Source organism: Saccopteryx leptura, chromosome 11 (assembly GCF_036850995.1).
Source record: "Saccopteryx leptura isolate mSacLep1 chromosome 11, mSacLep1_pri_phased_curated, whole genome shotgun sequence".
In the NCBI taxonomy this organism is placed as follows: Eukaryota; Metazoa; Chordata; class Mammalia; order Chiroptera; family Emballonuridae; genus Saccopteryx; species Saccopteryx leptura.
In genome coordinates this window covers 20,634,143-20,647,929 of record NC_089513.1, presented here as the reverse complement: position 1 = coordinate 20,647,929, position 13,787 = coordinate 20,634,143, and the positions used below count along the sequence as shown (strand labels likewise).

At 38.2% G+C, this 13,787-nt stretch overlaps 1 protein-coding gene across 3 annotated transcripts in view; it reads right to left on the bottom strand.

The window, feature by feature from the left end:
• Positions 1 to 13,787, bottom strand: part of DYM (dymeclin) — a 303,872-nt gene that overhangs the window by 204,029 nt on the left and 86,056 nt on the right. For all 3 annotated transcript variants that reach the window (XM_066352275.1, XM_066352273.1, XM_066352276.1), the window contains exons 7-8: positions 13,502 to 13,627; positions 11,803 to 11,945 (exon numbers count right to left, since the gene is read on the bottom strand). In XM_066352275.1, coding sequence (XP_066208372.1) covers positions 11,803 to 11,945; positions 13,502 to 13,627 — 269 coding nt within the window. The remainder of the gene's footprint in view (positions 1 to 11,802; positions 11,946 to 13,501; positions 13,628 to 13,787) is intronic.

Genomic DNA, 13,787 nt, shown 5'->3' with positions numbered 1-13,787 from the left:
TGAATTTACTCCAAACATTCATGATGAAATTAATGTAAATTAAAACAGCTGCTTAATAAAAGTTACACTCACTTAACCATTATAAAATTTAACAGTTTAAAACCAAGTCCATTTTAATTGCTTCATTTTTCAAATAAGATTTATGCTCTCAAAAATTCAAATTTCTTAAGTTTAATATTTATTTTTCAAATGTCTTCAACTTTTTTTTTTTAATTTTTTTTAAATTTTTTTATTTTATTTATTCATTTTAGAAAGGAGAGAGAGAGACAGAGAGAGAAGGGGGGAGGAGCTGGAAGCATCAACTCCCATATGTGCCTTGACCAGGCAAGCCCAGGGTTTCGAACCGGCAACCTCAGCATTTCCAGGTCAACGCTTTATCCAGTGCGCCACCACAGGTCAGGCACTGTCTTCAACTTTTTTAATTCCAAAATATATTACTTCACAGAAGTCTCAGAAACAGATTAAATCATTGGTGCCAAATAAACAACACTTAGAGCATGACTTAGAAACTCATTCCTAGGATTTCATTTGAAATTGTTTGCTTTATTCTATGTTCCTCCTGGTGATATGAATGGAGTTGTTTCCCAACTATTTGTGGCATAAAAGAGGCCTCAATCTGCCCTTCAAATCTGTTAAGAAGGAAATGAGAGTACAGGGATAGCGTATTGACTTTCAAAACCATTTCTGGAAACTACTTTAGGAGTGGCCGTCAGCAAATTACAAGAATAAAACATAAGTCAATACTGAATCGTGACACTATATTACTTCCAATGAATATAATTTAATAAACACTTTTTAAAAAGTCTAAAATCTGACATAACACTATTTGCAAAGAGCAGTTAAAAGCGAAATAGCTTAATACTACAACTCTACAACTAAATGCAGTCTTTTGTGTTTTAGATACTAATCTAAATATTCAATATGTCCCTGTAAGAAACCACTACAAGGAAATAGTAACCTGAAATTAATTGTATTTTACTAGTCAAAAGAATGGGGAATAAAGGTCATTCTTTCACCTGATATATAAGATCTACCAAATCATTCTAAAAGTGAATAAGAATGTAATTATTGTTTTTTAAGCACTGCTTTTGAAAATTCAAAGAGCTTTAATTAGGAATATTTTCACAACTATGCCTGTTTTTGAATGCCATATACTTCTTCTTTTACTATAATTTTTCTCTCAATGAGTCAGCCCAGCAAAAGCCTAAATTGAAGAAAAAAAATCACATAAAATAAATTACAACTACTGCATACCATCTTTATCATAATGAATTCAATCACATTCTCAATAATCGCAGCTGGGAGAAATATGAGTTAATCTTCAAATTCTACTTTATTAAATTCTGTTATAGCATTTGCCCAAACAAATAATTACTACTTTGGCCTTATAATTTGGCTGGGTGACTCACCACTGCAAGCAAAGGGGAAAAAACATTTTTGATGGCTCATTCAAATGGAAAAGCCATATATCAGAAGTTATTGTGTAAAACCTCAGTACTTGTGATGGAAAGCACAGTTTGGCAGAGCACATTTAATTAGGCTTGGCTCTTTAAAATATTAAATACCCAATTATAATCACATTACAGTTCTGTCCTGTAACAAAAACACACAAGAAACTTCGAGGTCAACCCTCTCCTGCTTTATCTTCTTTCAGGAATAAGAAACAATTTAAAAGCTTAAAAATATATTAAAAGACAAGTCAAAGGGAACACTGAATAAATGTTGTAACTTATCTTTCCCTCTCACAATACAAATTTTCAACATAATTCTTTTAGTTACCATCTGAAATTTCTATTATAAATGTATATGCCTGTTGGGCAAATGAGTTTGTAAAATCTGTATTTTCTGGATTTGCTCACTTTTATTGTTAAAAATGGCCACTGCCGCCCTGGCCGGTTGGCTCAGTGGTAAAGCGTCGGCCTGGCGTGCGGAAGTCCCGGGTTCAATTCCCGGCCAGGGCACACAGGAGAGGTACCCATCTGCTTCTCCACCCCTCCCCCTCTCCTTCCTCTCTGTCTCTCTCTTCTCCTCCCGCAGCCAAGGCTCCATTGGAGCAAAAGATGGCCCCGGCGCTGGGAATGGCTCCTTAGCCTCTGCCCCAGGCGCTAGAGTGGCTCTGGTTGCGACAGAGCAACGCCCCGGAGGGGCAGAGCATCGTCCCCTGGTGGGCGTGCTGGGTGGATCCCGGTCGGGCGCATGCGGGAGTCTGCCTGACTGCCTCCCCGTTTCCAGCTTCAGAAGAATACAAAAAAAAATAAAATAATAAAATAAAAATAAAAATGGCCACTGCCCAGGTAAATTGCACTGCCAGTGAAACTGCTAATTATCTTCCTGCTTGGGAAGGGGCTTTGTTATGCTAATGTGTGCTGGAGGAGGGATTTTCACGCCAAAATGTTTTAAGGAGAGAAGGAGGAAGAAGGAGGCTGTGTTTTTGCAGAATTTGTGCAGAGAGTAGAAGGGAGAAGGTGTGCAGATGGGGAACAGAGGTGAGGGCTCTTGTGAGCTCCTCTGAGACTGGTGGGGGGCCTTTGATTCTAGGAAAAACTAGAAAAGATTCTCCTGGTTGTGGAACCAGAGAACATGTGAGTGGGTTTTGGTGCCCTGTGTGTTTTTACTCACTGGCTGGTTGCGAGGCTAGAATAAAGGCATGGCCCATTAGTATTTGGCTTGGCTATTTTTTTACCATCTGTTCAAATCTAATGGGAACCTACACGTGCCTGGCTGTGATGGTGGCCACGACTACTGGCCCTACAATGCCAAATATCAGGTGTTTTCATAATTTATTTACATCAAAATTCTGAGTAAACTTGTCAATCATTATACAGTCACTGGCTTTTATTTTCTGTTTTTTAAAACAAAAGTTATCTTTCAAATATTACTCTGTAATATCTGTTATAATAATGGTGAGCTTTTATTTATACTCTACTTTTGCTCATTTGTTCAACTCAGAATCCCTACAAAGGAAGGGATTTTTACTCATTTTGCTGTGCAGAATCTGAGTCACTAAGAGGTCAAATAGCCCAAGGACACCGAGTTAGTAAATGGCAGGACTGGCATTCAATTCTTGGTCTATTACCAACTGAAACTTGTACTTCTTCCATAATACCAAATTACCAAACTCTACAGCTAGTACCTCCAAAGGACAATATAATCAGTGGCCTCCAAAATCAGAAAAAAATATCTGTTTCAATCACAGAATTGTTTCTGGGAGGGGTTCCTTATATATTCCAGAATGTCTTTTAAAAAAACCAAACATATTAGTGAGTTTGTAATGAGCTGTAAGTGGTCTACTTTGGCCACAACCCTCACCACAACCATTAAGCAGGGTTGTATTTTAAAATAAAGAATGACTATCCAAGTAGTTGACCCGGGTTTTATAAATAAATAAATGTAGATCTAAAAGGTGCCTTGGCTATCAATATACAAAGGAGATCTAAAACGTACAGAAAGTAGACTCCTACATAGAAAAGTAGTCTCCTGAAATGAGAATTTCAGTGAGAGGAATTCCAGCACAACTCATTTAGTTACTATGAACTAAATGTTAGTGCCCCCCCCCCCCCCACAAATACTGAAGCCCTAACACCCAATGTGACGGTAATAGGAGGTGGGGCCTTTGGGAGCTAATTAGGTTTAAATGAGGGCATCAGGATGGAGCTCCCATAATAAAATTAGCCCCCTTATAAGAAGAGAAAGAGACAACAGAACTTCCTTTCTCTACCACGTGAATATAATACATTGTGAACATCCGCAAGCCAGGAACAGAGAGCTCTCACCAGGACACCAATCTGTCATCACTTGATCTTAGGCTTCTGAGACTCCAGAACCATGAGAAATAAATGTTCATCAAGCCACTCAGTCAATGGTATTCTGTTATTAAGAGTCTGAGCTGCCCATTTGTTACCACCATATACCCAGCTCCCATAACATAAAAAATCAGAGGGGTAAGGGTCTTCAGTCACTTGTTTTATAGAACATCTCTAACAAAGTAGGGTGATGTGCTTATAGAGTCAAGTTAAGAATTCAATATCATTTGTCTTGCTGACTATAACTAAGACTACCAATACTACTGATATTTTTTATTAGGTGAATATTTGAAATATTCACTACAACTCAGGTTGGGTCAGCATCAAGTCCTTATTAAAATCTTTGGCTAATTTTACAAACAAACTATCAAACAAAATAAAATCAGATAAATTAATGAATAAGAAATGGTACCTTAGTGATTGTTGTCAAGGCAAGTTCATTTAGGAAGCAAGGATAAATCCCTTGTGGGCAGTATCTATTTAACAATCAAAGTTTCCTTTCTGACTGCCATTGGCCAAAATCTGCACCACATAAAATGAACAGCCAGTTGGAGAAACAGCAAAAACATGACTGGTGTGTTCAATTTAGTTGGTGTTTCAAAACAGTGCTTACATAAATTTTAAAGATTGATCATATCAAAAAGATAAACTATTCTCTTAAATTTTTCAATTGTCTGGCATAAATCTGTCAGATTTTCTGATCACTAACTTCATTTAATTGTTTCTTTTCTTTTCAATTATTTTAATTTTAATTAACAAGCAGCAGAGCTGCAGTGCAGGTAACAAGTTATTCACATGAAGATAGATGATATACAATTTTAGAAGTGATTTTATACACAGTATTTCACTTATTCTTTACAAAAACATGTTATAAAAGGTCTTGTATTTATCTGCTTTGTAAAGTAGGATGATGAGATTCAAAGTTGAAGAATATGTCTAAGATCAAAATGAGCTGGGACTCCATCCAAATAATCTGATTGTTAATATCAAGTCTGGAAAGCCACCTTATCCACAAGGACTTCCAGGAATGAGTGCAGAGGAAAGGCCGCTGAGAGGTCTCTGTGTGTAATCCAAAGAAGAGAGAGGTCAAAGAGGGAGAGCCTGGTATGAACTCACAGCTTGCTCAGCCTCTCCTGCCCCTGGGCTCCTAGCCCCAGTTTCATGGAGATCCTTTTGGTTGACACCTAAAAGTCAGGGGAAACTTCAGGAATCTTCACTTAACTGTAAAGTCAGCTGTCTGGGGGAAGCAGGCTCTTGCCCCCACAGCAAATCCTCACTGGGATTCTAGGAAATAAAATCTGTTCTACATAAACGAGTCAGAATCCCCACTTATATTAATTTTCACTGTTATTTTACATATGACACCTACAGACACACCGTGCTTTCCACACAGAAATCACTATGTGTCAAACCTCTCACAATATAATGTCAGGGACATAACCCCGAATAAAGAGGAAGTCATCAAATATTTTTAAATGATAATCTAGAGCTGAAAATGGGATCAGATCTTATTCTTTGGCTGGAATTATGGCCCACACCACAACTAAGGAAAGCACATAAAAACTATGGAAAACAAAACAAAACAACAACGACAAAAAACTATGGAAAACACTTAAGATGATAAAAGTAACAATAAATTCATTAATAACTGCATATTATCTACCAAAGAGTTCATGAGCATTTAGACTAGATTAATGAAACAGTACAGTGTCCAGAATCAGGGAGGTTCAAGTTCCAGTCTATTTCATGCTGGAGTGCTGTACTCACTGTCAGACTTACAGGACAATCCTGCTAAACTGGACCTCATCAACAACAGAGAGCAATATGACAGCAATAAGAAAAGAAACTATGATAATACATAGAAGAGGGTCAGTTAAACCCATCAGAGCTGCCCCAAAACAATGTACTCCACAGTATTTATAGTATTGGCTCAACTGTCTGCCACGATGGGCCCAGAGCAGAACAGATTCGAACACGGGAAAGGGAGCGCACCACTTTAGTGCTGCTGAAACAGACCATGTATCACAATCATCCAGAACGCTTACTGAACGTGGGTGTGACCTCATGTCTAATGACTTAGAAATTACAATGTTTAAGCACATACACATGCATTTTAAGTATGCCAGGTGGTACTGCTAAGGTTTGGGAGTCACTGTATGACCTTTATTATTATCTCTCCTAATCCTGGAATTCCATGATTATTAACACACACACACACACACACACACACACACACACACACACACAAGTTAAAACTGTAGCATTCTTTTCTAATGCTAATAATATGTCAATTGATTATTCTTCCTTTTGTAAGCATATTAGAAGAATTTTTACACAAAAAACCATAGAGGGAAAGAATACCATTTTTTTCTTGTGCTGAAAAATTATGACTAGAGGCTAGTTGGCATGTATTATAGATATTACCAGGTAAAGTAATATATAAATGTATAATTCATTCTAACTACTTCCAGTGAAAGAAATAAATCACACTTGACACATTTAAAAACACTTTTTAAAAAAGAACAAAATCTATGCAAGTTAATTTTCATTACTCTCCTTAAGTGCAAAAAAACTTACCAGTAGTAATTAAAAAGTATTAATAATTCTTCCAATTATTTATGACACTTTGATTAAACATCTAAACACTCAAGTGTTCTGCAAGGCCCATTATAAACAGAAAAGACATACACTGCCTCATGGAGCTTTTAGACTAAGAGAAATTGGTAAGAGTAGACACAAGAAAATCTAATGTAAAAATTCAATTTAAGAGCAACACAAATGATATTGTGTACTTACTAAAAAAGATTTTTTAAATATAGAGGGAAATTTCTATTTATTTTTACTGAAGTACGAACAAATGCCCACCTTATTTGTTTTTAAGGATAGCTGAATATTAAGTTTACTAAAGTTGGTAAGTATACTGTGGTTGTTTAAGAGACAGTCCCGTTTAGGAAGTACACATTCAAGTATTTAGGGGTACAGGGCCATAGTACGTATATGTAACTTATCCTAGAATGATTAAAAAAGAATCTATATGTGTGTATGTTATGTGCATGTTAAAAAAAAGAGAGGGAGCGCCTGACCTGTGGTGGCACAGTGGATAAAGCGTCGACCTGGAAAGGCTGAGGTCGCCGGTTCAAAACCCTGGCCTTGCCTGGTCAAGGCACATATGGGAGTTGATGCTTCCTGATGTTTCCTGCTCCTCCCCCCTTCTCTCTCTCCTCTCTCTCTCTCTCCCCCCCTCTCTCCTCTCTAAAATGAATAAATAAAAAAAAAATTAAAAAAAAAAAAGAGAGGGAAAGAAAAAATACAAATTTATAACAAATGGGATAAAATGTTAAATCAAGCCAGATAAAGCTATACAGATTTTTTGGGAATATTTTTATTTTTGGAACTTTTCTATATGTGTGAGCTTTGTTTCCAAATAAATGTTTTTAAGAAGAGGAAGTGGGAGATAAATGGAAAATAATTAGTAAAATGTTGGTAATTCTTGAAGATGGGTTGTGGGTGTATAGAGGTTCATTCCACCATTTGCTCTACTTTTGTACATCTTTGAAATTTTCCATAAGAAAATTTTATTAAAAAAAACTAAAGAGAAGATAAAATCATGTATGTAAAGTAGCTAATAAAATGGTAAATAGAAGGTATTCAATAAATGATAGACATGCTTTTATAAGCTGAGTTCACATCTATCCACCTTGAGTACAAACAGTATTAGCTTTTAGTATAATATTTAGTTACATATAATATATATTTATTGAGAGCCACAGATGTAAGGTGCTCCGCTGGATACTGCTGTGAACATTCTCAGAGAAGTCAAGAAACAGCTTACCTGCTCAGGAGTCAGGGCGTGACAATGAAAGATGAGACAGCAAAGCTCAGGAGTCAAAGAAACTAAGCTCCAGTACAAACCAACATTAGGTCTTTCCTTTGTGATTTCAGACAAGTAATATAATAACTAGAAACACTCCACATCCATCATGTTAAAAGCAAAACCATCTATTTTACAAGGTTGCTATGAGAATAACGTGAGATGCACAGAAAGTTGCTCTGTAAGCTCAAAAACGTTCTAAATCTGTCAGTTCTCCTTGTACTGTACGTAGAGACTGTGCAGGGAGATGGTGCTTCTACATAATAATCACAACACCAAGCAGAGGAAGTGTCACAGGAAAAGATCACATCTTGCTAGTAGGGAGAAAAGAAAGTCTTCACCTCGAAGGTGGTACTTGAGATGAAACCTAATGGATATGACCTGACTAGGCGGTGGCGCAGTGGATAGAGCGTCGGACTGGGATGCGGAGGACCGAGGTTCGAGACCCCAGGTTGCCAACTTGAGCACAGGCTCACCTGGTTTGAGCAAGGCTCACCAGCTTGAACCCAAGGTTGCTGGCTCCAGCAAGGGGTTACTCGGTCTGCTGTAGCCCCACGGTCAAGGCACATATGAGAAAGCAATCAATGAACAACTAAGGTGTCGCAACAAAGACTTGATGTTTCTCATCTCTCTCCCTTCCTGTCTGTATGTCCCTATCTGTCCCTCTCTCTGACTCTCTTGGTCTCTACCACAGGAAAAAAAAAAAATCAAAACTTAATGGATAGATGGGCAGAAGATCAAAGTGAGAGAGAAGAAGAAGTAGGATTCTAGGTTAAAGAGATAACCCAAGGCATGAAAAAGAGAGGCAGGCATGCAAGATGTAAAAAAGTCTTTGCTGGAATCTAGGAAACAAATAATAGAATAACCAGAAATAAATCTGAAAAAAATGAGAATAAATTGAAGAAAGCCTCGTCTAACTTCTGTGAGGACCCAGACATGTGGCTCACCACTTATCTGGATCCAGTTCTGGCCTCAGGATTATCCTCTTCCCCTGCCGGTGCCAACAAAAGTTTGCTGTCCAAAACTCTAAAGTTTTCCAAAATGAGGCATGCTGTTTCAAAGGAATAATTTCAGCAAAACATGCAATACACAAACTGCTATGCTATGAAAAAAAATGTTTTCTATATCTACAAAAAATTCAACCCCAACAAAAATTAATATAATCCAAAAGGGTTTATAATTTGAATCTAGCTTTGAAATATGATTTCTTTTCAGTGTGGAATTTCCAAATCACATTTTCTCAAGCCAATACTAAAGTAAGAAAATACTACCAACCAAACGATTATCAGAAGTGGACACACAACTAAAGTCAAATTCTGTCAATCTGACTGACTTTCCAAGAATGTGGCTTAATTCAAAAATACATACTGTGATCAATTTTACATTTTATTTTGCCCACAATACATAGCTGTGCTTTTTAAAAAAATGTCCTGTTGTTGTTTTTATAATCCTGAGTCATATACTGTGAAATAATAAGTAATTACTCTATTATGATTTATACTTTTGCATGAACAGTTTTGTAAAGATTAGGAAGAAAGCTATACAAAATGTGCTGTGACAATAGCACACTAAAAATCCTAACTAGTTTAATGCTCTTAACTGAATATTAAATTTTAAAATGGTGGGGAAAGGCCTGGCCTGTGGTGATGCAGTGAACAGAGCATCGACTTGGAATGCTGAGGTCACCAGTTCAAAACCCTGGGCTTGCCCGGTCAAGGCATATATGACAAGCAATCAATGAACAACTAAAGTGAAGCAACTATGAGTTGATATTTCTCGCTCCACCTCCCCTCTCTCCTCTCTTTATAAAATCAATTAAAAAAAAAACTCTCTAAAAAATAAATTTTAAAAAATAGCAGGGAAAGAGTACAGAATTACTGACAGGTATATGGAAATAATCCCAGAGATCATCTATCCCAAACTTCTCATTCAAAAGACAAGGAACCAGCCCTGGCCAGTTGGCTCAGCAGTAAAGCATTGGCCCTGAGTGTAGAAGTTCCGGATTCGATTCCCAGTCAGGGCACACAGGAGAAGCAACCATCTGCTTCTCTCCCCCTCCCCCTCTCTCTTCTCTCTTTTTGTCTCTCTCTTCCCTTCCCACAGCCATGGATGGCTCAGTTGGAGCAAGTTGGCCTCGGGAGGTGAGGATGGCTCCATGGCCTCTCCTCAGGTGCTAAAATAGCTCGGTTTGCAGAGCAACAGAGCAGCGGCCCCAGATGGACAGAGCATCCCCTATAGGGGGCTTGCTGGGTGGATCCCAGTTGGGGCACATGCAGGAGTCTATCTCTGCCTCCCCGCTTCTCCTTAAGAAAAATAAAAATAAATAAGTAAGTAAAAATGACCCTGGAGGCAGGAAAATTAAGGAACTTCCCTCCAATACACTGCTAACTGGGTAAGAGCAGATCTAAAAATTAGAAGTTTTTGGCAGCTGGTACTGATGACGCCACACGCCAACCTAGATTTCATTCTGATGACACATAACTTCAAGAAAAACCAAAACCACACACAACTCTTTGTTTGCTTAAGAAAAACAGCAAAGTTTTGCCATTGTTTTAAAGAAAGTAGTTAATGACCTCAGACTATCTCCTCCCAAAATTCTCCAGCCACACTGGAGTACTGCAAAATACACAGCTTTGAAATACATATACTACTAGTTCAACGATCAAAAAAAGCAAACACTAATTGATCGATGAAGCCTTCCCACAGGACACAAGAATCGGTTCCTTTGCTGCCCTCATAGCCATGAACGAGCAAGCTGTGGACGGCCTCCTCATCTGAAACAATGGCAGTGGCAGGAGCAACTCGGAGAATGAACTCTGCAGGTCTGGCTTTCTAGGCAGCCTCCTCAGCACCAAAGACAAAGCCATGAGTGATCAGAAATGTAATTCACTTCATAATTTTAAAAGAAATCAAAGGAAGGAAAATTTAGAAAGACTGGTTCAGAGATCAGTTCCTTAAGGTCAACAGAAAGGTCTTATGATGCAAAGAAGTTCCCATGACTCATTCTCTAATGAGTTACCACACAGTGCGACATGTTCGTATAAAACTGATGCTCCTCCCTGAGTGGGGGAAGGATGCTACAGCCATAATTAAGCTGTGGAACTCAGCTCCATTTAAAATTCCTGTGAACAGCTGAATTCTGCACTATGTAATTAAGGAGAACAGACAGCAGGAGCACCCGTGCAGCCCTTACCAAAGTGTCAGTCTCCTTTCCGTTTCTCCTTCAGAATAAAGCAAAAGTGCAGTTTACATAACGTCTCACAACACAGGTCCTCCACACCAACAAAGGGGACAACCAGAAGCACTCTTGTACTTCTAGAGTCTTTAGGTCTGACCTCTGCGAAGCAGAAAGGAGGCTTTGCTGTATGGTGGGGAAGGACTTTCTTCAGCTAACAAAAGTTGCTCCTCATCTGATAAAACTCACCTTTGTGTCACTTCTGAATTAGTAACAAAACTCTTCAAAATATACTAATTGGTCGTTAACAAATGAAATATTGAGTACAATAAGAAAACCATACCCAATTAGTCACGTAAAATCCTAACCAATAGACCAGGCGGTGGCGCAGTGGATAGAGCGTCGGACTGGGATGCCAAGGACCCAGGTTCGAGACCTCGAGGTTGCCAGCTTGAGCATGGGCTCATCTGGTTTGAGCAAAGCTCACCAGCTTGGACCCAAGGTCACTGGCTTGAGCAAGGGGTTACTCGGCCTACTGAAGGCCCACGGTCAAGGCACATATGAGAAAGCAATCAAATCCTAACCAATAAAGTCACTAAAACAGAATGACTTCCTTATAAAACACAAGCAGTAAAAAGCTTCCAAGAACTTATATTATACTACACAGCTAGAACTCATGCAAAATGCACGTTTATTTATAAACATTCTTCTTGAAAAACCGTGCCTTTTAGATAAACAATTTATTCATTATTTGCAAATATTTCAATGCATAAATCACTGTACCAAATGCAGAAATTAATAATTGAAATTACTTCCAGTATGTCACATTTAGACAGCTGCATATATCCAATATAACTGTTAGTAGCAGCAGCAAAGGGAACGGAATTACTTATGACTAACTAAACAAAAATCTATATACGTCAAAGTACTGAAGAAAATCTGATGGGGCTTACTTGCTACTCCTGACGCAAGTCCGTACAGAAGTCCTCCCCCGTCCGACTGCTGGGAGAACACGTGCGCTCCTGGGGGGGGTGGCTTTTCTTGTCTGATAAAGTTATACAGTAAGGTTTTCACAAGTTTGCTGGTGTAGGGAAGACTACAGAAAGAAAATAAAGAAAGACAAACTCACACTTAATGGGGTTCACCTGATTTTATATAATGATAAATATAATCCACATATACTCTGTTAATATAAAAAGATTAGCACAGTTCAAAGAAGTTTAGCATTGTCATACAATAGTGAAGACCATGGGTTTGAGATCAAGCTTGAGGTTTAATTCTGGCTCTCCTCCTTACTATGCCGTAAGTCACTGGTCACATCACTTCAACTCTTGAACTTAGTGTATTTGTAACCTGTATAACAGGTAAGATATTATAAATTTCATGTATAATACAGTACCTGGCACTTGAAGAGAGCTAGTAATATAGATTCAGTAGGAAAAAGCAAAAATTTAAAAGCAGTAATACAAAAGACTATACTTTCTGCGAAATTATTCAATTTGTGCATGCATAGGAAAAATATAGCCATATTTATACAGATTTTTTAAATATTAATACTCTTTGCTTTTAAGTAATAGGATGAGGAAAAGGGAGAGAAAATAGGTGAAAAGGGATGTGTGTCCACAAATTGGTGACAGATCAGGTCCTGCAATCTAGAGAAAACTTCTGAATAGCTGTGTGGGCCAAAGCTTAGGCCCATTCCCGATAATCAGTGCAGGTGCCACAGGATAACCAAGGTAGCCAGAAGGATGTGAGAGAGCAAAAGCTCCCAACTCCCTGAGAACTTCAATCAAAGCTACTTTGTCTTTGTCTTAAATTCCAAAATTCTGTGAAGACTGTGCCAATAGGAGGTATGGGTGTTTGTGTGTTTGTATTTAGGACTGATCTATTTTCATCCTAATCCACTACGGGATTGTAGACTTCGGTTCAGAGCACAGTCCCACAACCTAACATGCCTGGCACATGGTTAGCACACAAGAAAGATCTGCTGACTGAATTAAAGTGGGGGAACAGTGGCTCAGGGCCAACTGAAGTACAGTAGTCTAAACACATGGTAATGGGGCACAGAGAACAGTAGGGTAAAGGGGACCGGTGAAAAGGGGAAGATACAAAAATAATTTCAATGAATAAATATTACTGGATGACTGCTTATATAGAGAGAATGATAGAAAAGGAAGAAGAAAGATGGCTTCAAAGTTTCAATTCTACAAAGAAAGCACTACAGAAGCTAATGGAGCTGGGGGCACAGGGGGCAGGAAGGATGGAGAGTTCAGACAAAAAAGAAGAACTTGGTTCCTTATGTGTTGGGTTGAAGTGCTGACAGGACAACCAGAGGAGTGTCTGGTCGGAGATGTGAAACAACGCTGAGGCCAGAGGATAAGACCAGAGATACAGACTCATACAATAAAAAACTAGGCAAATCCATTTTGCTATTGCTTACTTTTTAAATTTTCATTTACAGTGGGCATTCAATTTTATATTAGTTTTAGTGGTTAGACAATCATATAATTTACAAAGTGGTCCCCCCAATGTTTCCAGTACCCACCTGGCACCATACACAGGTATTACAATATTGTTCACTATATTTCCTATACATTACATCCCCATGACTATTTTGTTAAAAACTTAGACAAATTTAAAATAGAAACATACCATCGACCTCGCATCAAATACTTGTGACTGATGCTCTGTCTCAAAACCTCCTTGTGGAAGAGCTGGCAGGAGAGGAAAACAACCATTGTTGATATAGCTTCTACTGATATTTCATATGTAATGTCTCTGGAGAAACAGGAAGCAAAACAGAATCACAATCAATTTGGAACCTTAAGATGTTGCTCTTTACTGAATAAACGATACATTTAAAAACTCAAATTTAAATAGTCAACATATATATTTCTAGACTATAAAAACTACTAATATGTGCGCCCTGACCGGTTGG